This window comes from Saimiri boliviensis, chromosome 8, assembly GCF_048565385.1.
Source record: "Saimiri boliviensis isolate mSaiBol1 chromosome 8, mSaiBol1.pri, whole genome shotgun sequence".
In the NCBI taxonomy this organism is placed as follows: domain Eukaryota; kingdom Metazoa; phylum Chordata; class Mammalia; order Primates; family Cebidae; genus Saimiri; species Saimiri boliviensis.
The window spans coordinates 21,886,932-21,913,346 of NC_133456.1; the positions used below are offsets into that span (position 1 = coordinate 21,886,932).

The window sequence follows — 26,415 nt, forward strand, 5'->3', positions numbered from 1 at the left end:
TGCTTCTTTCTCTCATCCTTTATGCTGACATTATAGGCTGCTGCCCTATGTGCACCACCTTCTTTCTGGCCTTCAGAGACCACATCAAAAGTGTGACCTGCATCACAGTCTCCTTCTTGTTGCAATAGCTATATTGGGATTTGTTTTAGAGATGCCAGTGTCTTTTCAGAAACCTCAGTCAGAGCTGGCTGTTCATAGTGACTGTAACATGTCAGTCTAGACGTCAATTTAGTGGATATTCTGTGGTTTTCTTTTCTTTTATAGTTTTCTTTTTCTCTTATACACATTGGCAAACTACTGGCATACCAAGCAAAGAGCTACTTATGCTAAGATGGCCTTTTTGCAAAAGCCCCGGGTTCCTTTTTATTAGATGATCTTCAGGAGCAAGTTCAACCTGGAGTCTGACAGTTTCAAATTAGTCATAGGGATTTAACTTGTGGACAGAGATGTTTGTCAGTCCAAAAGGGAGAGACTGGCTGGCTCCTGTGAAGATATTTTCACAGAACTCACTGTTTTTCTCATTGTGGTACTCCCAATGTAAACCAAGTAAGGAAGTAGTAGCAGCAAACCTCAACTCTAAAGACGGTGACTTAGCAATTGAGAACACTGGCATTGCTTTGACTGTTAGAACCAGAGCAAAGCCTGCAGGCTTCCTTCTCATCTGTTCACATTCTCATTTATGGGTGCACTAGGCATTACAGGTCATCCTCTTTTGGGAAAGAGAAGACAAAATTTAGAGCCCTTGCCTGTCATGGAGAGCCGCCCTGCATGCTGTGGTCCTCCGGGTGGGCTTTCTGCACCTCCTGTTTTGGGCAGGGGCCACATGCATCATGGATCATGTGGGTTTAGGTTATCACCAGCACTCATTCTGGAACAGTGGCTCTGACTGTATAGTCAAATGCAAAGAAAGCGTAAACCTGAAAATAAGGCCCAGATAACCTTAAAAACAGATTCATAGCAGCCATTCTGTTGGGCCATCCTCACAGAGACTGGGAATGAGAACCAAGACTCCAGAGCTGGCTTGACCTGGAGTCTCAGAGTCTGGCACTGTTCTTGGTACCCAGTTGTTTCTTTCCTGCGCTATTTCTCGGTACACAGTGAGAATTCAATAAACGTTAACGGTTAGGAATTAGTTATCATCACTTTGGAGGAGAATGAACGCAGACCTGTATGGTACTTCAGGAATCGAGAGAGCTTCAGAGGCAGACTTGTGTCCTACCCCATTCCCTCCTGCGTACAATGGAAACAACAGTAACCCCCACAAGTTTGATATGACTAATAAAACATATGCAAAGCGCCTAAAGGAAGCTCCTTTCAGAAATTGTTTTCCAATTTTTCTTTGAAATATTTATACATTTAAAGTAATTTACAATGAAGGAAGTACAGAGCTATTACAGAGCTCCCACTTAGCCTTCACCCGGGTCCTCCCATTGGTTATGTCATACATACAGACCTAGCATACAGTATCACAACCAGGACGCTGGCTTTGGTACAAATCATATGTATTCTTTTATGTCTTTTTTATATTTCATTCTTGTTCAACTTCATTTCCTTCAATATACCTTTCTATTATGAGGATTTTAACAGCAGTTGCACAATATTCTGTGTCTCTGTTGTGATTTATTAATCATTTCTGTTTATGACCTTTTCTATTGATCCTAGGTTTTCACTTTTATAATCAAGACACAACATTGTGTATACATTATCTTCTTATCTTGGTTTGAGTGTATCTCGGGCTTTCTTTTCTAAGACAATGTCTTGCTCTGTTGCCCAAGCTGGAGTACAATGGTGTGATTTTGGCTCATAGCAACCTCCACCTCCCAGGGTCAAGTGATCTTCTCACCTCAGCCTCCTGAGTAGCTGTGACTGTAGGTGCACACGACCACACCTGGCTAGTTTTTTGTATTTCTTTGTAAAGACGGGGTTTCGCCATGTTGCCCAGTCTAGTCTTGAACTCCTGGACGCAAGCAGTTCACCCATCTCAGCCTCCCAAAGTGCTGGGATTACAGGCATAAGCCATTGCCCCCGGCTTTCTTTTTTAATTGAAATATAACTCGCATACCATAATACTCACCCTTTTAATGTATAATGTAGTGGTTTTTAGTATACTTACAAGGTTGTACAACCATCCCCACTACATAATTTTAGAATATTTTCATCACCTCAGAAGAAACCCTGAATCCTACTATGTAGTCACCCCTCCTTCTCCACTCTTCTCAAACCTACCAACCACTCATCTGCTTTCTGGCTTGATGGTTTTGTCAACTCTGTACATTTTGTATGAAGGAAGTCATACAGTATATGGTCTTTTGTGACTGGAGTTTCACTCAGCATAATGTTTTTAAGGGTCATCATGGTGTAGCATGTATCAGTACTTAATTCCTTTTTATTGCCAAATAATACATCTTTTTTTAAGGTGGAGTTTTGCTCTTTACCTGGCCGGAGTGCAGTGGTACGACCTCGGCTCATTGCAACCTCCACCTCCCAGGTTCAAACGATTCTCCTGCCTCAGCCTTTCAAGTAGCTGGGATTACAGGCATGTGCTACCACACCCAGCTAATTTTGTGCGTATTGTTTTGTGACAGAGTCTTGCTCTGTCACCCAGGCTGGAATGTAATAGCACAATCTCAGCTCACTGCAACCTCTGCCTCCCAGGTTCAAGCGAGTCTTCTGCCTCAACCTTCTGAGTAGCTGAGATTACAGGCGTGTGCCACCACCCCTGGCTAATTTTTGTATTTTTAGTAGAGACAGGGTTTCACCATGTTGATCAGCCTGGTCTCAAACTCCGGACCTCATGATCTACCCACCTCGGCCTCCCAAAGTACTAGGATTACAGGCATGACCCACCACAGCCAGCCAATTTTGTGTTTTTAGTAGAGACAAGGTTTCACCATGTTGGTTAGGCTGGGCTCAAACTCCTGACCTCAGGTGATTTTACCCACCTGGCCTCCCAAAGTGCTGGGATTACAGGCGTGAGCCACTGGGCCCAGCCTAATAATATATCTTTGTATGACTATACCACATTGTATTTATCCATTAGTGAATTGATGGACATTTGTGTTGTACTACTTTACATTCTCACCAGCTGTGTATGAAAGTTCTGATTTCTCCACAACCTTGCCAACACTTGTTATTGTCCATCTTTCTGATTATAGCCATCCCAGTGGATGTGAAGTAGTATGTTATTGTGATTTTCATTTGCATTTCCCACGATGTGGAGCATCTTTTCATATGCTTATGGCCTGTTTATATATATTCTTTGGAGAGATGTCTGTTGTCTTCGGGTTTTTGTCGTTGCTTTGTTTTGTTTTGTTTTGTTTTTAAGACAGGGTCTCTGTCTGCCTGCTAGGTTGGAGTGCAGTGGCACAGTCATGGCTCAGTGCAGCCTTGACTTTCTGAGTTCAAGTGACCCACTTCAGCTTCCTCAGTAGCTGGGACCACAGGCGCACACGACCATGCCTGGCTAATTTTTTTTACTTTTTGTAGGAGACAGGGCCTTGCCATGTTGCTCAGGCTGGTCTCGAACTCTTGGGCTCAAGTGGTCTTCTGCTTCAGCCTCGTAAAGTGCTCTTCCCCCTTTCTCCTTTTTTTATTTTTTTATTTTTTCAATTTTTTAAAATTAGAGATGGAATCTCTGTCGCCCAGGCTGGAGTGTGGTGGTATGATCTTGGCTCACTGCAACCTCCACCTCCTGGATTCAAGTGATTCTCCTGTCTCAGCCTCCCAAGTACCTGGGGTTTCAGGTACCCACCATCATGCTGTGCTAATATTTGTATTTTTAGTAGAGATAGGGTTTCACCGTGTTCACCAGGCTGGTCTTGAACTCTTGACCTCAGGTGATCCACCTACCTCAGCCTCCCAGAGTGCTGGGATTACAGCTGTGAGCCACTGTGCCCAGCCTCGTTTTCCATTTTTAAATTGGGTTATTTGTCTTTTTATTATTGTTAGAGTTCCTTAGAAATTCTGGCTACTAGGCCGGGTGCGGTGGCTCAAGCCTGTAATCCCAGCACTTTGGGAGGCTGAGACGGGTGGATCACGAGGTCAAGAGATCGAGACCATCCTGGTCAACATGGTGAAACCCCGTCTCTACTAAAAATACAAAAAATTGGGCCGGGCGCGGTGGCTCAAGCCTGTAATCCCAGCACTTTGGGAGGCCGAGGCGGGTGGATCACGAGGTCGAGAGATCGAGACCATCCTGGTCAACATGGTGAAACCCCGTCTCCACTAAAAATACAAAACATTAGCTGGGCATGGTGGCACGTGCCTGTAATCCCAGCTACTCAGGAGGCTGAGGCAGGAGAATTGCCTGAACCCAGGAGGCGGAGGTTGCGGTGAGCTGAGATCACGCCATTGCACTCCAGCCTGGGTAACAAGAGCAAAACTCCGTCTCAAAAAAAAAAAATACAAAAAAATACAAAAAATACAAAAAATTAGCTGGGCATGGTGGCACATGCCTGTAATCCCAGCTACGCAGGAGGCTGAGGCAGGAGAATTGCCTGAACCCAGGAGGCGGAGGTTGCAGTGAGCCAATATCGCACCATTGCACTCTAGCCTGGGTAGCAAGAGTGAAACTCCATCTCAAAAAAAAAAAAAAAAAAAAAAAAATTCTGGCTACTTAAACCATTAGACATATGATTTGCAAATATTTTCTCTCATTCTGTGAGTTGTCCTTTTGTTTTGTTTTGTGTCTTGACAATTTCTTTTGAAGCACAACAGGTTTAATTTTAGTGAAGTTTAGTTTGTCTGTTTTTCTTCTGTCATTTTGTCACATATATAGATTTGTGTAAATACCACCACACCAAGATACAGAACTGTTATATCACCAAAAAGATCTTCCTCATGTTGCCCCTTTGTAGTCACACTCCCCTCGAAGCGATTTTTGAACCAACATTATAACTTCGTTGGCCTGAGAGTAATTTGCATATGTGTGTTTATTTTTAATGCTAGTATTTTATTTTTTGTTTAACAGGCTGAAACAAGCCAGGGAGCTCTGGGCACACTGGCAAATGTAGTGACCTCCCTTGCCAACCTAAGTGAATCCTTGAACAACGGTGACACTTCAGAAATCCAACCAGAGGACCAGTCTGCAAGTGAGATTACTCGGTATGAGACTATGAGGGTAGAGGCCCCGCTCCTGGAATATAAGGAGGAAAACAGCATTTTGCTACCTATGCTGTATTTAACCAAGGATGAAAAAATCGTTACAGTGACTCTGCACATCTGTCTTCTTTCAGATTTTAACTATGGGAACATAGACCCACTTAATGTTACACAGTATAAAACAGTCCAAACCATGGAAAAGGAAATTGAGTAAATCAGTAGAAGTATGAGGATAACTGTTTAAGTGGACAGCAGTTATTTGTATTAATTACTGTTTAATAATGCATCTGCATATTAAGAGTTCATTCTCTTTCCTACTTTCAACCTGTTTTTCTCATCTATATTTTTTCTTTTTCTTTTTCTTTTTCTTTTTAAATAGAGATGGGATCTTGCCATATTGCCCAGGCTGGTCTAGAACTCCTGGGCTCAAGTGATCTTCCCACCTCAGCCTCCCAAAGTGCTGGGATTACAGGCATGTGCCACCACGCCCAGCCCTCATGTATGTTTGTTTCTGAGTAGTGAATTCAGAGCTTAAATCTGCCAGGGTAACTGGATTGATAGTGGCTGATAAATAGCATGAGCTGGTGCCGGACATTGATAACTGCTGCTAAGGATGTTTCTTCTCTGCAGTTTGGCTCTTGTGCTCTGCTCCTAACATGCCAGACCCGCCACATACAGAGCTGGAGACTAACAAGTGTTCCAGTCCTTTGTTCACTGTGGTCTGATAACAAATAATATCTAGATCCAGTGGAAAGAGGGTAGGATTTGAATTAGGTAGAATTCTGGTTCTGCCACTTAGTATGGATGATCTTGGAAAAGGTGTTTAACAACTTAAGGTCAACATTAACATCTGTAAAATGGAAGATAATTTTTACTTTTGGAGGGTACTTGTGAAAAATAGAAATTGGGCCTGGGTGCAGTGGCTTATGGCTATAATCCCAGCACTTAGAGAAGCTGAGGCAAGAGGATTGCTCGATCCCAGGAGTTTGAGACCAGCCTGGGTCAATGTAGTGAGACCCCATCTTTGAAGAAGTAAGTAATAAATAAATAAATATAAATTGCCCATGAAGTTAGGTAATATATAGCTCAGTACCTAAGGTGATGTGTAGATAATATATTGAGCTTTCATTGTTTGCCAGGCACAGTGGCTTACTTGTGTAATCCCAGCGCTTTGGGAGGCAAGGTGGGTGGATCTCTTGAGGTCAGAAGTTCTAGACCAGCCTGGCCAACACAGTGAAACCCTATCTCTACTAAAAATACAAAAAAATTGCCCGAATGCCAGGGCTTACTTAACGCCTGTAATCCGGCCCTTTGGGAAGCCAAGGCAGGTGGATCACCTGTGGTCAAGAGTTTGAGACCAGCCTGGCCAACATAGTGACATCCCATCTCTACTAAAAATACAAAAAAAAAAAAAAAAAAAAGCCAGGCATGGTGGCATGTGCCTATAGTCCCAGTTACTTGAGAGGCTAAGGCAGGAGAATCGCTTAAACCTGGAATGTGGAAGTTGCAGTGAGCCAAGATCCCATCACCGCACTCCAGCCTGGGTGACAGAACAAGACTCGGTCTCTTAAAAAAATGAAAAAAAAATAGCTGGGTGTGGTTGCACGTGCCTTGTAGTCTCAGCTACTCAAAAGGCTGAGGCATGAGAATTGCTTGAAGCCAGATCCTGCTACTGCACTCCAGCCTCTCTGCTATCTCTAAATAAATAAATAAATAGGAAGCTTTCATTGTTAGTGTTTCCCTCACCAGGTAGAACTTAATTATCTTTTCCCATTGTAGTTTTTCTAAATCATATGTTAGCTAGAATTCTGTTCCCTCTAAAAGCTATAGATTCACCACACTTCCATGCTTCATTTTTTGCTCACAGGGCATTTGATACCTTAGCTAAAGCACTTAATACTACAGACAGCTCCTCTTCTCCAAGCCTGGCAGATGGGATAGACACCAGTGGAGGAGGGAGCATTCATGTCATCAGCAGAGACCAGTCGACACCCATCATTGAGGTTGAAGGCCCTCTCCTTTCAGACACACACGTCACATTTAAGGTGAGTGGATTTAGCCTAACCATGTGCCCCCAACCTGCTGGGGGAGAGGTTCTGTACCAAGCTAGTCTGCAGTTTTAAAAATCAAACCTTGGACGCCGGGCATGGTGGCTCACACGTGTAATCCCAGGACTTTGGGAGGTGGAGGTGGGTAGATCACGTGGTCAAGAGATCGAGACCATCCTGGCCTATCTCTACTAAACCCTATCTCTACTAAAAATGGTCAAACCCTATCTCTACTAAAAATATAAAAATTAGCTTGGGGTGGTGGCACGTGCCTGTAGTCCCAGCTACTTGGGAGGCTGAAGCAGGAGAATTGCTTGAACCCAGGAGGCAGAGGTTGCAGTGAGCCAAGATCGTACCCCTTTACCACCCCAGCCTGGGCAACAGAGCAAGACTTCATCTCAAAAAAAAAAAAATCAAACCTTGGGGCCAGGCGTGGTGACCTATAATCCCAACACTTTGGGAGGCCAAGGCACAGAGATCACTTAATCACTTAAGGTCAGGAGTTCAAGACCAGCCTGGCCAACATGGTGAAATCACATCTCTACAAAAAACTACAAAAAAATTAGCCGGACATGGAGGCGCACGCCTGTAGTCCCACCTACTTGGGAGGCTGAGGCATGGGAATCACTTGAACCCAGGAGGGAGAGGTTGCGGCGAGCCAAGATTGTGCCACTGCACTCCAGCCTGGGCAACAAGTGTGAAACTCTGTATCAATAAATAAATAAAAATTAAACTTTGGAGTGAGCTCATCTGCGAACTGTGGCATTTGACATTATGACTTCAGGCTGGATCTTGCGTTCCAGAATGATAGTCTCATTATGAAGCATTTTCACTTGTCTTTTGCTCACAGTGCCATTTGTTTCTGAAGGTAACCCTGAAGAGGCGTGGCCCATCATTGCTAAGACAGGCTGACGTAGTGGTAACTGCTGAGGGTAACTGCTGTTCTGACTGATCTGTCCCTGCCTTTCTGTGACAGCCTGGATGCCCCATGGGCTCAGGCAGGCACTTTTGTCTCTTCTCTGTGTCATAGAAACGCTCATATAAAATCTACAACAAGCAGGCAGCCAGCCATTGATCCTGACTACTATGCCCTCTGGAGCCACAGAAAGCAGATCCCTTGAAGAGTGCTGTTAAGGCCTCGCGGGTCTTCCTCATGCTCTCTTTCACTGGTCTTGCTTTTTCTACAGGACATTCAGAGGGCACCTGAAGCCCTCAGTCTCTAGGTCTCCAGACTGCTCAGTCTTCCTAATTCTCCAGTATTTTTTTTTTTTAACAAATACTCATTTAATCTGAAGTCTGGTGGTATAATTGTGGCTCGCTGTAACCTCAAACTCCTGGGCTTGAACTCCTGTGCTCAAGTGACCCTCCTGCCTCAGCCTCCCAAGTAGCTAGGACTACAGGCATACACCACCATGCCCAGCTAATTTTTATTTTTATTTTTTGTAGAGACAGGGTCCTCAATATGTTGCCCAAGCTGGTCTCAAACACTTGGCCTCAAGCAGTCCTCCTGCTTTGGCCTCCAAAGTGCTGGGATTACAGGCAAGAGCCACTGCGCCTGATCCAGTATTTTTTTTCACTAGAGTCACTTAGGAAGTTAGGTCCCTGCTCCTAGTTTACCAAAGGTTACCTAAGAAACAGGTCACCAGTATAATTCCAGCTTCAAAGGCATGGGAGTCCCTTCTAGACAATGAAATTCCTGGAGCCTAGCCCAACATTCTAATCATGGGATATCATCATCCTGCCACGAGAGCTTCTTAGCTCTTGCTCACTGCTATCTTAAGACCATCTACCAAAATGCCTGCTAGCCCATGAAGTCAGCCCATTACCCAGATTTATTTTTTATTTATTTTTTTATTTTTTTGAGACTTGAGTCTCACTCTGTCATCCATATTGGAGTGCAGTGGTACGATCTTGGTTCACCACAACCTCCGCCTCCCAGGTTCAAGCGATTCTCCTGCCTCAGCCTCCCAAGTAGCTGGGATTATAGGCGTATACCACCACACTTGGCTAATTTTTATATTTTTAGTAGAGATGGGGTTTCACTATGTTGGCCAGGCTGGTCTCAAACTCCTGTGATCTGCCTGCCTCAACCTCCCAAAGTACTGGGGTTATAGGCATGAGCCACTGCACCTGGCCCCTATTCCCCAGATTTAATTTAGACCTTAACCTCTGGCTCAAAATGGAGTTGCTATAGAACAAATAACAATTTAGCTGAGGTAAGACTTGAGTATGTTTTTGTGTGAGTTGGCTGGGAAGGTCACCTTAGGCTTATGGACCACATTCCAAGGCCCATTAGACCCTTAGTTCACTGAGCAAGAAGACATGGGGAGTCTATGCAAGCCCCCACTGCAGGGGACTTCACAGAGTGACTCTAGATGCCACTGTTATTGAAGCATGACAGGGATACACGTTGACAGACAAAGCCATCGCCTGTCCTTCCTTCACCTCCTGTGCCATGTGCCTTCTCTTTTCCAGCTTACAATGCCCAGCCCAATGCCAGAGTACCTCAATGTGCACTACATCTGTGAGTCTGCGTCCCGTCTGCTGTTCCTCTCAATGCACTGGGCTCGGTCAATCCCAGCCTTTCAGGCACTTGGGTAAGTGGCCACTTTTCTCTGCATGTATCCTTGGGTGAGGGCCTTCCTCTCCCTAGGAATGACCTGGAAGAACTCTGAGGGCCCTTCTTCTAGTTTGACTGTTACTATAACCTCACTCAAAGGACCCTGAGTTTTTTACTAAGTATAGTTAGTGGACTGGTAACAGAGTTGCCAGTTCTGCAGTGTTCCTTAAACCTTTATGGAGTCTCTTACGTACAAGGATTTGGTGCTGGGAGCTGGGGATAGAGAAGAATGTAGAAGGCAAGGGTAGTCCCTCGCACTGTGCTATGGCACAGTGTGACTCTCAAACTGAAGCCAGGTCGGGAACTGCGCCTAGCTTTCATAAAGTGCATGTGAATCAGCTGTTTCTTCAAACACTGATTTACATTCTCACACAAGCCACAGTGCCAACCGGCACATTGAGTAGTACAGACCCTGGTGTCGTCTCTGCAGGAAGCCCCTCTTTACTTGCTTTCTTGAGCACTACTTGTGTTTATTTCTCCTCTAAATCCCAACATTGGCTCTGCCAGTGTGCCAAGTGCTGTGTAACTGGTGTAACTGCTATCGTGCCATCAGGTGGCTGGCAGTCTGGTTGAAAGATAAGTAACCATATAAAAATGGAAATACTGTGAGAGTTAATGCATATTGCAGAGTAACCATCCTTCGGTAATATGTGGAAAACACTAGAATGGAGGTCAGGGTTGTCTGGTAGTTTACACTATTGGTTTGGGGCAAACAGACCTGGTTGTCAGGCCGTAAGAATAGCCTTTGTCAGCTGTGTTGCCTTGTGCTAGTCACTGTACCTCTCTGAGCCTCCAGTTTCTCACTGTAGAATCCTTACATGGGTTTAAGATCTATAAAGCTCTTAACCCAGTGCCTGGCACGCAAGGGGCTCAGCAGAAGGCAGTGTGGTTCTGTGGTCAGTTGGTATGGGATATGTCCTAAGTAGTTGTTAGAATGGTCACCTCCTTCCATTATTAAAGAAAAGGCAGACAGAATTGTCTCATTCTCCAGGGAGAACTAGACAGGTAATGACTGCTAAACAAGTATTAGGAGTTTCATTGTTAGCTGTTTGGAGATTAGCCTACCCCTTGCTACCATGTGGTAGGTGGTGTAACTTCAGGCAGTTGTTTTTTTTATAACACCACAGTCTACAGTTATTAGTACTGGTAGGTACCTGAGATTTTTTTAACTGAAGTTAAAACGTGGTTCACCCACTGCCCTGAGTATACTTTTTCTAGTTGGGTAATTTGGAATTTCCTCCAAGTTTCTCAGTCCGGGCTAGATAAAATGTGCTACCACATTTAAAGTGGTTTTAGTTACATTTCATGTACTGTTTTTCATAAGTTAGTGTCCAGGGCAGTGATCATAGTAAAATGCTAGATGTACATCTGGGGCATTTGGGAGTGACACAGTGCAGGAGCCCTGGTTCTCACTTGCCTCCTCTGGCTGGGCCACCCTTCAGGCAACTGGAGAAAACAGCATTGTCAAGACAGCCCAGTTTCTTTGACCTCCTGAAATCTTGAGACAGGTGAGGGAATGCCATTTGGGGGTTTCTGAGAATAAGGATGTAGTGTCTTATGATACGCCAACCTTGCTAATTAACCTGAGTAAGAATTTAGCCAGGGCAGGGCTGGAAGCGGCCTTAACTGGACCCCCATCTTCCCTGCTTCAGTCTCAGCTGCAGCACAGAGCCTGCCTCCTGCCCTACAAGGTTTGCAGGGTATGTTTCTGCCCTTCAGAATCTGTACTCAGCTCTTAGTCTTTTGATCCCTGCAGCCTCTTATGACCTTGGGTGAAGGACTTAAGTAACTGATACCATCTCCAGGAGCAGAGCAGAGCCAGGATGCTGAGGCTTTAGAAGGCTGTAGGAAATGATGGTTTGGCCATACCTATTAAAATTTCTCATTATTTAAGTCTAAAGAATGTTTTTTAAGAGAATAGTTGATTATCAGAAAAACTTTAGTTACAACATTCATAGACTTAGTCATAGACTTCATCATTTTCTTGGAGAATGATCCTGAATAGCACTTCAGCAAATACTTGCTCAATTTACCTGTTTGGGAAATGCTGGGACTTAGTGCCTGCATGCCCCACAACCTTGGAGAAATGCCAGCATATACCACACTCAGTCTCATCTCTGTATCCCCAGGCAGGACTGCAACACCAGCCTGGTGCGGGCCTGCTGGAATGAGCTCTTTACCCTCGGCCTGGCCCAGTGTGCCCAGGTCATGAGTCTCTCCACCATCCTAGCCGCCATCGTCAACCACCTGCAGAACAGCATCCAGGAAGGTAGGGTCCAGGGACTTGGGGCTGGGGTGTGTCTTGGTGTAGCCTGGTGGCCATGGAGCAGAGCCCAGCCCTGGTTGGAGGCCCATGTCAAAGACATTTTTGTTGACCCAGGCTGGCACCATAGGATATTGGCTAGCCTCAGTGTCCCACAGTATCCACAGGCTGAGAGTAATTTGACTTTAAGTTATGGAACCTTCGGACTGGGCGTGGTGGCTCATGCCTGTAATCCTTTGTTAGGTCAGGCAGGAGGATTACTTGAGCCTAGGAGTTTGAGACCAGCCTGGGCAACATAACAAGACCTTGTCTCTTGAAAATACAAAACATTAGCCAGGCCTGGTGGCATCTGCCTGTAGTCCCAGATACTCAGGAGGCTGAGGCAGGAGGATTGCTTGAGTCCAGAGTTTGAGGCCATGGTGAGCTGTCATCATGCCATGTACTCCAGCCTGGGTAACAGAGCAAGAACCCATCTCAATGAATGAATCAATCAATCAATGTTACAGGACGCTTATCAGTCAGAATATGTAAATTTCTGCCAGACTGCACTCTTCATACAATTAATATGAAGAAAAAATGGAAAAGGTCAATTTCTTGATAGGCATTTAGTGGTGATCTTTTCAGAATAATCACAGCTGATATTTTCGTCTTCATTGATAGGTTACTTTTCTCATGTATAATAGTTCAAAGATCCTCACAACCCTATAAATTAGAACTATTACCTCATTTTTCCATGTGGAGGAACTGAGGCCCTGATAAGTTCCCTGGCTTGCTCCAAATGAAACAGTTAAGTACAAAAACTAGGGCACAGGCCAAGCACAGTGGCTCACACCTGTAATCCCAGCATTTTGGGAGGCCAAGACAGGGGAATCATCGGAGGTCAAGAGTTCCAAGACCAGCCTAGCCAACATGGTGAAACCCCATCTCTACTAAAAATACAAAAAGTTTGCTGGGTGTGGTGGCGGGTACCTGTAATCCCAGCTAATCGGGAGGCTGAGGCAGGAGAATCACTTGAACCTTGGAGGTGGAGGTTGCAGTGAGCCAAGATCACAGCACTGCACTCCAGCCTGGACAACAGAACGAGACTCTGTCTCAAAAGAAATACATATATATATGTGTGTGTGTGTCCACACACACCACACACACAATTAGCTGGGCATGGTAGTACATGCCTGTTAATTCCAGCTACTTGGGAGGCTGAGGCATGAGAATCACTTGAACCCAGGAGGCAGAGATTGCAGTGAACCAAGATTGTGCCACTGCACTCCAGCCTGGGTGACAGAGTGAGGTGAGACTGTTTAAAAAAAAAAAAACTAGGGCACAAACCCGCGTCATGCTGACCCTAGTCCAGGACACATGTACCTCACCCAGGCTGCTCCATATGAATCAACAAATGACTCTCTTCTGTGAGATCTGTGGCAACTATCTAGTATTTGGTGTTCAAAACATCAGCAGTGTCAGGAATGTCAGGAATAGGAGGCAGCCATTGTAGTCTCTCCACATGCAACATGTCTGACACACTGAAGACCACTGTCATACCCAGCATTTGAAGTAAGACTGAAAATCTATACTTGCAGCTGAAGTGGGGGAAGTGGTTTTTTTAAACAGAGTCTCTCTGAGTTGCTAAGCTGGAGTGCAGTGGCAGTCGTAGCTCACTACACCCTTGAACCCCTGGGTTCAAATGATCCTCCTGTCTCAGCCTCCCAAGTAGCTGCGACTACAGGCACTTGCCATCACACCCAGCTAATTTTTATATGATTTTTATAGAGAGGAGGTTTAACCATGCTGCCTAGGCTTGGAACTTCACTTTTAATTGGGCATTCCAAGTGTTTGGTATCTAGGAATGAGTAACCTATTCATACATTTGTTTTTCTAGTTATTTCCTTGGAATAGTTATGTAAGCGTGAAGTTTTAAATACCCGGTAACAGGCCAGATGCAGTGGCTTACACCTGTAATCCCACCACATTGGGAAGCTGAGGCAGGTGGGTCACTTAAGGTCAGGGGTTCAAGACCAGGTTGGACAACATGGTGAAACCCCGTCTCTACCAAAAATATAAAAATTAGGCATGGTGGTGAGCACCTGTAATCCCAGCTACTTGGGAGGCTGAGGCAGGAAAATCGCTTGAACCTAGGAGGTAGAGGCTATAGTGAACCAAGACCACACCACTGCACTCCAGCCTGGGCGACAGAGCGAGACTCAAAAAACTACTAGATTTTATTGAAGTTATGTTAGATTTGTTGTTCACAAATGAGCTTTAGTTTTCTTTTCTTTTTTTGCGGGGGGTGGGGAGCGGGGGTGCAGTGGGGTAGAGACAGAGTCTCATCATGTTGCCCAAGCTGGTCTCAAACTCCTGGCCTCAAGCAGTCCTCCTGTCTTGGCCTCCCAAAACATTGGGACTAGAGGCATGAGCTACCACAACTAGCCAGTTTTATTTTAAACTGAGTATAATAATACTGATACCGCCACTAAGGTATTGTCATGAAGATTAAATGAAATAACATATAAAATTTTTCTGAAGCCAGGTATGGTGATGCATACCTGTAGTCCCAGCTACGCAGGATGCTGAGGTGGGAGGATCACTTGAGCTCATGAGTTCACGTTCAGCCTGGGCAACATAGTAGACACCCAACTGAAAAAAAATTGTTTTGACAACTAAAAAATGCCAGCATTTAATGTTCAGGTGCCTGCAGAGACTTAGAAAAATTTTCTAACCATTTATATGAACTGTGAGTCTTCAGAATAAAGACATGATTATTCAGGCACAGAATAAAAGGAATTCTCAATGTACACACCTCCAGGCCAAGGGAGCTGCCTAGCGGCAGGGCCAGGAAGAATCACTGGTCTAGGAGTTCGTTATTGAGGTAGAACCCATATTGGAGCAGACTTTGCATACCTCTTGTCACTTCACCTGCAGCTGGAAAATGAAGCTCTTGTTCATCTTGAGATTACTGATTTTTAAAAGTGAAATCATCCCATTTCTTTCCATCTGTGGCCCTCAAATAAGCTGGTTTTATTGTTCTTACCCACCTTTCTCAGAAATTTGTGATCTTGGTTTCTAGATAAACTTTCTGGTGACCGGATAAAGCAAGTCATGGAGCATATCTGGAAGCTGCAAGAGTTCTGTAACAGCATGGCGAAGCTGGATATAGACGGCTATGAGTATGCATACCTTAAAGCTATAGTTCTCTTTAGCCCTGGTAAGATATGCAGTGGGGATGCATGACCCTTTTCTACCGGTATCTACTGATGTTTCTGAACATGAACATGTTGTCATCAGTAATGTAGAAAGAGCCCTGCGGATTATATGTGACCTAGATGTTTTGCTAGATAACATAAATACATAGATGCTGTTAATTCTTGCCTTTACAGCCCCAAAGAAATATGTTCCAGTGCCTGATGTCACACACTGAATAGATCTGTGTACTAATTAAACCATTGGCCAAACAAGACTACAGCACACAAAAGTGTGCTACCACCCGATACCCTTTTTTTTCTTTGTTTTTGGCTCTTTGCAAGTTTCCAAATTTTATTAGCACATATAATCCAGTACACATTGAAGCTCTACCTGTTTGCACAGAATGTGTATAGCAGTAGCAGCAGCTGCTGTGGAGCATGCTAAAAGGTATGTTCGCAGGAGATGAAGAGGCAGCAATCAGGATGCCTGGGCTGGCCTCACTTCCCTCAACTGTTCTCTAAAGGCGTCTAAAGAAGTCACTCAGGCTGACTGCTGACCTCACAGTAGGGGTTGGACACAACTTAACCTTTTCCTCTTCCTTCCCAGCCCTCCACTCACTAACAACAAAATAGCTAATAAAATTGAGACAAATTATATAATTAAATATTTAGAAAGTAAATGACAATTTCTAATTTTATGTGATAGTTTTAAAAACTGTTTTCTAGGGTAGTAGGAAGCCAGATGTCTGGAACCAACCAGGTGGGACTGCTCAGGCTGGCATCTACTCAGGGTCCCCGACCCCCTCCCTGGAACTTCAGGCCTGGGCAGAAAACAGGAAAACCGAGCATTCTAATAATACCTAAACTAGATCAGTCTTTGAATTCAGTTTGTTATACTTGAGAAGTTTGCAGAAGTTTCACTAAAAATACTAAGAAGTCTGCAAGTGAGACTTTTCAAATTCAGAGGGAATTTGGAGGTACTTTTCTGTTTTCAGATCATCCAGGTTTGACCAGCACAAGCCAGATTGAAAAATTCCAAGAAAAGGCACAGATGGAGTTGCAGGACTATGTTCAGAAAACCTACTCGGAAGATACCTACCGGTGAGTCATTTAGGCACACGCTCTTGCTTGGGGCAGCACAGAGTGTGGTTGAGTTTGTAGTTTCAAATATAAGTTACGTTAGCCTTTCCATTTTTAGCAGCCTGATAGAGCCTCCATTGGATCACATTCTAATTCTTGAGTTTTGTTTTTTTCCAAGCTCCCAAAACTAGAGAATTCTTGAATTCTAGAGGCAGCGTAGAGTGCCAGCAGGAGGGCCAGGACTGCAGCTGATTATAGCATTGCTGTGTGATGGTCTCAGATTGCTATTCTTTAATTGGAGAAGTTGGAGCAGATGCTGTATGCCTTGTTCCGGGGCTAACACTGTACATGAGGTTTGAGTTCTTATGGAGATTCCCTTACCCAGAGTAGTTTGAAAGGTCTGCTTCTCTGGTCAGTATCCATTGAACAGGCAGTGCTAGAGTACTTGACAGAAAAGTTCTCATTGACAGAAATCAAACCTGACCCCTATAAAGGAGTGTGTGAGTTGTATAAAGTCATTTTCCTTCAGATAAACTGATGGAAAAAAGTTTATTTGGGTGAAAATTAATGATCTTATTTGTAGTGAATGTGTAGCTATATATATATAAATTAGCTTTTCTCATGCAGATTTAGGCAGGAAAGTTTTCAGATCTGCCAAAGGGCAGAATGCATTGACAGGCTTTCCAGCCAAGGATGGAATAATGCTTTTCTGTGACAGCTTCTGACCTACCAGAAGCTACATGAATTTGTGAGACCCTTTCAAGTATTTCCCTCTCCATCATATCCCCCTAAAATAAACATTGGAACAAAATTGACAGCATGGGAAGACACACAGGCCCACCTTCCCCAAAGTGTGTCCCCTGCACAGACCTCAGTCTGCAGGAGCCCCACGGAACAGAGGTGTCTTGGGGGCTACCCCTTTTGGCCCAGTGCTTCTCAAAAGAAATGATTTTGTCCCCCAGTGGGTAACCAGCTCTTAGTGTTTCAGCGCTAAAACCAGGACAGTTCCCCCACCATTTATCTGGTGTGACTTGGGGGCATCTTGTAGCTGACTGGTCCTGCTGGTAGACAAGAGCCTCCTCCTCCTTTCGGCACACTTCCATTGCCCAGATGTGGGTTTTACAAAAGCTAGCTCCATTTTCTACTGTAATCACTGAAGGCCTCATCATGAATCTAGAATAACTTCAGGCTCAATACATAGAGAATGGACTCTCAGGGAATGCACCCACACCCAGAATTTATACATCCAGCCAGGTGTCCAGTCAGGTTGTCCCTCGAGGAGGCCACAGGCCTGCTCCCCCAACAGTTAACATGGCCAAAAGATGCCTGGAAATGGCCTTCTGGGTCTGCTGGCAGAACCATAGCACACTCTAGAATCACTTTAACATCAGCAACTCTGTGGCCTTGGAAAGTAGATGTAATATGTCTGAAAACATCATGAGTCACTCCTGTCCAGTCAGGGACCCAGGGTTGGGTAGGGTGATGACAAGTGACTTGAAGTCCAAAATGATAAGAGAGGCTTTTTGTTTTTAAATTGTACTTTAAGTTCTGGGGTACATGTGCAGAACATGCAGGTTACATGAGTATAAGGGAGGCTTTCTTTTAGGGCTCAGAAATTCACTCAGAGATAGTTCTCAAAGAAAGGCTCTAGAATGTTTTACACCCTGTTTGCATATTCATTTTTTTAATCTTTATATTTACTGTCTGGAATATCCATTTTTTACTCTTACCCATTCTTGTTCCTTTTCTCATATTGATAATTCCTCCTGAAATACTTCCCACACCTCCCAATTCTTTGAATCTCTACTGATAGAAATCTTAGCCAGTCTGTAAGGCCCAGCTGAGATCGCGGGTCCCTTATACCTTTGTGTGCCCTGCAAGATTGGAGCATTGCAACTCATTGTGGCTGGGTGAATGGATGCTGGTGCTGGAATGCTACTTGCATAATATGAACCCATTTTCTCATTTTAAAAAAAAGTATTCACTGTAGAAAAACTTAAGAGTGTTCTAGAAATCAAAAAGGAAAAAACTTTTAAAAAAGCACTATCTAGGGGCAGGCCATGGTGACTCACAGCTGTAAAACCAACACTTAGGGAGGATGAGGCAGCAGGACTGTTTGAGCCCCAGAGTTTGAAAACACCCTGGGCAACATAGTGAGACCCCATCTGTATGAGAAAAAAAATTTTTTAATTAGCCAGGTGTAGTGGTGTGCACCTGTAATCCCAGCTACTCAGGAGGCTGAGGTGGGAGGATCACTTGAGCCTGGGAGGTTGAGGTTGCAGTGAGCCGAGATCACATCATTGCACTGCAGCCTGGATGACAGAGGAAGATGCTGTCTCAAAATCAAAACAAAACACTATCCAGAAATACCTACTGTTAACATTCTGTGTATTCACTTCCAGAAATTTTTTATGTATTATAATTGGGATCATAAAATATCAAAGGTTTTGTAATCTCTTTTCATGTAATACACAATAACCATACGTACTCTTCATCATTTTCTGTGGTTCCTAGTTCCCTGCTAATGAAAAAGTAGGTCCAGTTTGGGCTGTCACACATGGCACTGCAGTAGCATCCTGGCACATGTTCCACGTTTTCACCTGGGATCCATTCTTGGCTGGAAAATGGCCTGGTCACATGGGACACTTCAGATACACAGAGTTGAGTGGCCTTCCAGGGCAGCATCATGGTGCACCCTCCACCCCAGGTTGCTTCAGAATGAAAGCTATTTTATTGCTTTATTTATAATGCTAAATGAACACTGGGAATTACAGCAGTACAAAAAAATAAGTAAAATCACCTCCAGTCCCAATACCCACAGCCCAACTCTTAGCATTGTGGTGAACATTTTCCCAATACTTTATATATACCTCTATACTTGCTGTTTTATAATGTTCTTTTAAGTTTTTATTGAGCAATATATCATGGATATCTTTCCTGATCAGTAAATACAAAGTGGTTTTTTTTTTTGGTTTTTTTTTTTTTTTGAGACAGAGTTTGGCCGTTTGTTGCCCAGGCTGGAGCACAGTGGCATGATCTCAGCTCACTGCAACCTGCATCTCCCAGGTTCAAGTGATTCTTCTGTCTCAGCCTCCCAATATTATCCTTTTTTAAATGAGTCTATAAGCAGTTCATCATATGAAGAGTCCTTTATTTTAACCTGTCCTCTGTTGATGAATTTCCAAGTTTTTTCTTTTTGATGGGGGTGAGGAGAGTTGGAATAAACAAGAGTCTTGAAGGGAATATATCTGTACATACATTTTGTACTCACTTGTTTGGTTTTTTTCTCACGATAAATTTCTTTAAAAGGAACTGTTGACTGCCGGGCACGGTGGCTCAAGCCTGTAATCCCAGCACTTTGGGAGGCTGAGGCGGGTGGATCACAAGGTCAAGAGATCGAGACCATCCTGGTCAACATGGTGAAACCCCGTCTCTACTAAAAATACAAAAAAAATTAGCTGGGCATGGTGGTGCGTGCCTGTAATCTCAGCTACCCAGGAGGCTGAGGCAGGAGAATTGCCTGAACCCAGGAGGCGGAGGCTGCGGTGAGCCGAGATCGCGCCATTGCACTCCAGCCTGGGTAACAAGAGCGAAACTCCGTCTCAAAAAAAAAAAAAAAAAAAAAGGAACTGTTGAAATCAGAAAAGAGAGGTGGGTAGATGCATTTGGTTTGATTCTGTGCAGTTCAGACAGGGCCCCAGGGGCCTGTGCTGAGCTGTGGTTGAAGGGCATCAGTCTCCTTTTCCAATGACTCTCTCTTTTACAGATTGGCCCGGATCCTCGTTCGCCTCCCTGCACTCAGGCTGATGAGCTCCAACATAACAGAAGAACTTTTTTTTACTGGTCTCATTGGCAATGTTTCGATAGACAGCATAATCCCCTACATCCTCAAGATGGAGACAGCAGAGTATAATGGCCAGATCACCGGAGCCAGTCTATAGTGCACACCACACACCTGCCAAGGAGCAAAAGAATCCTCCCAGGACCGTTCACATACAAAGAAAAGTAAAGTAGTGGTATTTTGGTATGTGCAAATATTTCCATATGTTAGCCATTTCCTGTCTGGTTTTTCCTCATCTGTTAATCCCAGACAATAGCAATTTAGTAGAATCCTTTCCTGACATAAGAAATGTTTTAATGCCTTTTGATGAAGCAGCAGATTTTGAAACAATCTTTTAACTCAATTTATATTTAGAAATTCTCAAAGGGCAAAAAAGGTTTTCTAACGTCAGAGACTAGTATTAAAGAAAACTGAAAGAACCTAAGAGAATAGTATGTGTGTATATATATAAAAAGTCCTTGGAATTATAGATACTAATTACCAGGGTAATAATATTAGCACTTTCTAAGCACTTAGCAATGTGTAATGTTAGCAACATCTTGCCTGTGGGCAGGGCAAACGGAAAACTGTGTATGTCTTTTGCCGAAATGCTAATGATTTCTGTGAAAACTCACTAGGGTACAGGAGACAATCATTTATGTTTAAGAAAAGGCATCATTCCTAATTGTGTGCACATGCTGTGGTTGAGCTGAATTCCATGAATGGAAACATGGCTCATTTGCATCATGCAGTAAGTGAGAGTGTGGTAGCACAGTTGGTGGTGACCCAGACCAGAAGCTTCTAGCCACAGAGTGGACATTTGTCAGGTTCCCTGACCACTTGGTCCTGGTCTCTGATGGACATCTACAGATCCCTCTAGAACCTGGGGTTCTCCTTTGATGACTCAGTTGTCTGAATTGGATTGCAACTAATCAGACATTAACTGCCAAATGAGATGTACACTTCCTCTAGCAAGTGCAAACATCCCCAAATCACGTCTAGCGCTCATGGCAGATGGAGCCTTCTGACCGAAAAGCGCAAGGTTGGCATTTTGAGCCCTTGACAGTACTTCCAATACAATTGGGGGTGCCTGTGTGTTTGTCCAGATGGAGGATTGTGGCCTTGGAGTGTGAGGGTTACCTTCCCAGGGCTTTTCTACTCCAAATGCCCCCTTGAAAAGGACTCATGTTTATGCAGTTCTGTCAGAACTGTGAGGCTGGAGTGGGGCTGGGCAGGAGCTTGCTGTGCCACCTGGCCAGAGTGGCCAGAGCCTGGTAAAGCTGGATGGAAGGTTTCAGGATAGTTTCTTCCTGTTGACCTTAATACTGGAGATTTTAAAAATGTGCAGACTCGTCAGCATCTCTGTTGGCAACTCTGTTAATATTACTAGCACACCGTGCACTTTGGTTCCCCTAGGTGTGTGCCAGCCGACCACCCCAGAGCATTTCAAATGCAGGCTGCCTGCTCTTTAAAAACAACCCACTATTCCCATTCCCAAGGTGATTGTCTTTTTTCCTCATAAGTTATAGCAACCAGAGTTTACAGCAAGAACAGAGTATGCTGATAAGAAAGTTACGTCTAACTTTCAACACCCATAAATTCTCATGGATGTGAATAAATAGCAAGCTCTTCCTGTTTGAGAAACATGGCATGTGGAAGACCAGGTCAAGTGTTTTCTCTTTTGAATAGTCCAGATTAAGAAAAAGCACCTTGTTGGGTTAAGTTTGCCTGTTGATTTGTTAATCAGATGGTATCAAAAAAGATCCCCAGACACTCCCCTGCCTCACAGGTGCTCTGATCTGGCTCAGGCTGGTGCCACACATGTGATTGCACGAGGGTGCAGGCAATGGAAGCTGTCGCAGGCTCAAGGCAGAACAGAATGCTTGATTCCGAAGGGTTAGCAGCACTTTACGCAAGTCACTGTTAGTGGGGTAAGTGGGAACAATATCTCCAACTTGTGAAATCTTTAGATTTAATTGTATCATTTCTAATTCTTGCCTTGGCAACAAGTTTTGGAGAACAGTGGGGTGGCCATTATAAATTGATGGAAAGGATTTAATTTTGCCAGCTTAATTTTTACTTTTCTAACCCTGATATGTTTTCAGTTTCAAAATTAGGACAAAAACCAGCTGAGAAAATGGAATTACGGCAGGTTTGTTTCATCTCTGCTTGTGAAGGATTTTGGTAACGGGCATCCTGAAGCTCAGCTGTGCTTCTTACACAGCTTGTTGCCTGCCTTCTGTCCTTTTAATTTTTGAGTGTGAGCATCAGGGCCATGTTGCAGTTCTTGGGAATATATACATAACAGCTTTCAGATCCCAGTTCTTGGTGTTGGTAAAAAGGTCTCCACCAGCTCCTCTTCTCATCCCCAGGTCACTCAGTGGCAGCCAGTAGGCCATTTAGACTCAGGTGGATAAAGAAGTCTTGGGCTCTGGCGAAACAGCCGTTCAGAAAATTGTGATTTTGCTTGGAAAGGTGCTGATTCTAACCTGGTCTTGCTCTTTAAGTCCCTTCGCTGGTGATGGCTGATTCCAGGGACTGTTTTGGGTTGTGAACACTACTATGGCAGTTTCTCAGATCCTCTTGGCCTTAGATTGAAGTGGCCTTTTCTTTAAGGATCATGTCCACATAACCTGAATTCTTGGTGCTTGAACTCATTTCAAGCCTTTGACTGCAGGTCCATTTCATCTCCTGTCAGGTTGGTTAAGGAAAGTCAGCCCAAAGTCAAGAATTAAAGAGATCCAAACCAAATATTTGGGCTCCATCTTTCACAGGGCTTAGAACCCTTGTTAGCAGTTTATGAAACTCTGGGTTTCATGAAGTGAGACGTGTCCTCTGGCTGCTGAACTCTACAGAGACACATCATGCTCCCTCTTCTACTGGCCTGGCTGCTCCTCCCTCAGTGAGGAGAAGCAGCTGGCTCAGAGAGGTGGAACAGACACATGCTGTCTTCTCTTAGTTAAGTGGCCTCTTTTCCAGAAGTATCTCAGATAATGTTGGGTTAAGACAGATAAATGTTGAAATTGGTGGAGATCATTACACATTAACATAAAACAGGACAGGAAGAGATTTTTTTTGAAAGACAAAATTAGTTGAGCAAGTAATACTTTTCAAGTTATTCCTGGAAGGTGTTTTTAAGGAAGTATGTTACCTACCACACTCTCCAAATTTGACATTTCTGTGTGTGTCCTGCGGGGTTCCATTATTTGTCTAACCCTTGCCATAAGGCTGTTGTTTGAGGTTCTTTTGCTGTTCTGGGCTTTATATTTAATTTTCAGGTGTTGTCACTTGTAAGATGTGTTGTATAACTGCCCTCAAGAGGGACTGATGTTTAGCTTGTCATTGTCAGTATTGAATGTGGACTCTTCTGAGGCAATTAGGACACTAAGCCTAATGGTAACCATGGATGCCTTGGGCTCCCTAATCTCACGGCAGTATCCACGCTACACACATACTTGGCTGTCTTGTCTGGGGGATAGTTACGGCAAGGAGCAAAAAATTCTAAGGACTCCAGCTGTTTCTAGGGCTTTTACTCTCATAGTCCTTTAAGGACATTTCCTGCAGAGCAGTCTTGCTCACAGCCCTCCCTCTGCAGGGCTTCCAGCCCCTGGCTGCAATCAGCAGTTCATCTGAGCATCCACGTTCTGAGACCTGATGTCATTGGACGCCAGAAGTTTGTTGCAACTTTCCAATGTAAATGACTTTACATGCAATGGGGTCATAGGTAACATTTGCTTCTCTAAGTCCAGATCATGGAAAGTCTCATCATCTGACAGCCAGTCTTCTCCCAGGGAGGGTGGTGCCCATTGGGCCCTGGGAATGCCTTGGCCAGCAAAGCAGATGCCCCATGTGCTTCCTTTATCCAGCTTCCATTCTCTTGGTTATGTAGCTCTTTGAAAATGTCTTAACTTTGATGTAAATTTCAAAAGCCAACCCCTCATTGAGACAGGGTTGGTTTGGGTCTTTTGTACGCAGGGTGTGGACCTCCTCATTGTGTGCCTCCTGCCAGCGTGCACTTCACATGTCCAGCCCTGGGTCCCTTCAGCAGCATTGTGCATGTACAGGTTACTAGGCTGCAAGACTGAATGAATGTACATGTGTTTATATCCCCTCTATATGTACAGTGTATATAGTGTGTGTATGTGTACATAGATGTATATTATGTATACAGACATGTATCCAAACTTTTTCCTTATGTTTTAAAGAGAGTTTTTGATAAAGTTGCTAACGCAAACTGATGTGGGTGTTGCAAGGTCCCTCGGCAGGGAAGATTTGCTGGTGATTTCTTCACTCCATTTTCCTTTGGGTGAGCGTGCCTGGGAAGGGCCATGAAGTCAGAATCTCCATTCTGCACAAGGAAGAATTCCAGGCAGAAAAGGTTCTGACAGGGTGACATTTCTTTATGTTTTTAGGTTCAGACAAGAGCCAGGAAGCTGGAAGACAGTTAATATCTAAAACTAAATGGGAATTTTTTGTGCACCTATTCGTGGCCTACCTGGAAGGAACTTGGCAGTTGAGTTGAGCCATCAGCCTTCCCAGCTACTCAGCTCTGTTGAGCAGCCCAGAGACAGGCATTACAGTCAGAGATTCAGAACGCTCTGTGTAAGTGAGGCCTGACTCCCAAAGATGGTAGCAATGTCCCAGGCTTGCTCTGTGCTCAGTCAGCAAGATTTTGGGTACTGTCCTGTGAGTAAACAAATAGAAATTCCCATCTCTCTATCGCCAATTAAAAATAACCTAAAAGTATTCTTTAAAATTAAGCATGGACATGATGGCTAACCTTGGTGGCATAGAAGCTACAAATCGCAAGTTACTTCTCTAACTGTAAGCATGTGAATGAAATCTACAGACTTGATTTCCTTTCTGTAAATTATGATTTTAAATTTTCAGAAAAAAATTACATTTTAATATGGATATGTGTGTCCTTAAAGCTACAGATACCAAATTTTCCTTGTCCAGGTCTATTCTGATGAATTTTACCCCTTAATCTGGCCTTAAACTGAGACTCAGTGAGACTCGGCCCTAGAGAGCCGGGGCCCGGCCCAGCAGTAGTTGCTCATGGACCTGGGAAGCAGGGGCCTGCTGGAAGGAATCACTGGATCACTGCAAAAACTCACATAATCCACAGGTTATTCTTTTTCTTTTAAAAATAAGTTATTAAAATGTGTTTAAACACTTTATGAGACCATAGTACTCAGTGCCTTTTGTGAGACAGTGGGTTATTTAGCCTTCAGCTTCCCTGTTTTTGATGTAGAGAAAGCTTCTGCTATTTCACTGGCCTCATCCCACAAGATTGTGCGACCTTTCCCTGTCATAGCCTGTCGTGACAATCACACTATTGAAAGTGGCTTTCTTAAAATGAAAATAGAAGCATCACAGTCTCTAAATGAATTGAAATAAAAAATTTCCTTTGGGGCTATTTATCTTAACAGCAATCTAAAACCAAAATGTGAGCTTAAAAAAAGTATGGGGGGGTGGGGGGAGAAAAATGTCAGATATTTTTAATGCCCAGCTATACTTTCAGTTAAGAAGCCAGTAATTTTGGTGTCTTGATATTTGTACATGCAACATAGAAAAAAATGCTCAACATTTATTGATTGATAGACTGTTAAAGTTTAGTGTTTGGATAACATTTTAAAAAACGGCTTTTCTTTAGGAAAGTATAATCAATTATTTTAACAACCATAGCATTCATGGACTCAAATGCTGCTGCCACACACAACTCAAGTGCTGGAATATTTTTCTACAGTCTCTCTGTTCGACAGATTATCTTGTAAACCAGTGTTCAACTAGTTTTATAACTGAAAAGCTGCACATTTTTCACAGTACAAGCTGTAGTTTTTACTTGTAGTTTGGACTTCTCTTAGAATGTAACTGCATTACCAGCCCTTTTAAAGGCATCTATCAAAGGAAAATTTGGGTGTTAGATTTTCTTGGGACCGTTTCTGTAACCTCTGCCCTTCACAATATAAAAAATATTGGTTATGCCATTACATTTTAATGCCAGGTTTAAAACCTGTTGAAAGCTGCAGCTTTATACAGCTTTCTTCTCCCTGTGAAATCACTTTGTTTATGTGATGGCATTTAAAAAATAGCATGTTCTTTTTAAACTGAATTTTATATCTAATCAATGTCTTCAGTCTTGAAGAAGAATTTGCATTGTTGTGTTTGTATATAGAGTATTGCAGTGCATGAATTAGCTTTATGCATTTTATTAAATGCTGTTTCAATGTGGCATTATTGTTGTGGCTTAATACTACTACCTAAATGAGGTTTATACTATTAAAAGTGAATTAAAGACTAACGTG

At 43.6% G+C, this 26,415-nt stretch overlaps 1 protein-coding gene across 7 annotated transcripts in view; it reads left to right on the forward strand.

The window, feature by feature from the left end:
• The window catches only part of NR2C2 (nuclear receptor subfamily 2 group C member 2), a 101,955-nt gene extending 75,540 nt beyond the window's left edge, over positions 1-26,415 (forward strand). For all 7 annotated transcript variants that reach the window (XM_074404103.1, XM_074404104.1, XM_074404105.1 and 4 more), the window contains 7 exons: positions 4,970-5,103; positions 6,968-7,145; positions 9,624-9,745; positions 11,898-12,037; positions 15,093-15,230; positions 16,203-16,308; positions 20,054-26,415. In XM_074404103.1, coding sequence (XP_074260204.1) covers positions 4,970-5,103; positions 6,968-7,145; positions 9,624-9,745; positions 11,898-12,037; positions 15,093-15,230; positions 16,203-16,308; positions 20,054-20,228 — 993 coding nt within the window. In that variant the 3' untranslated portion in view covers positions 20,229-26,415. The remainder of the gene's footprint in view (positions 1-4,969; positions 5,104-6,967; positions 7,146-9,623; positions 9,746-11,897; positions 12,038-15,092; positions 15,231-16,202; positions 16,309-20,053) is intronic.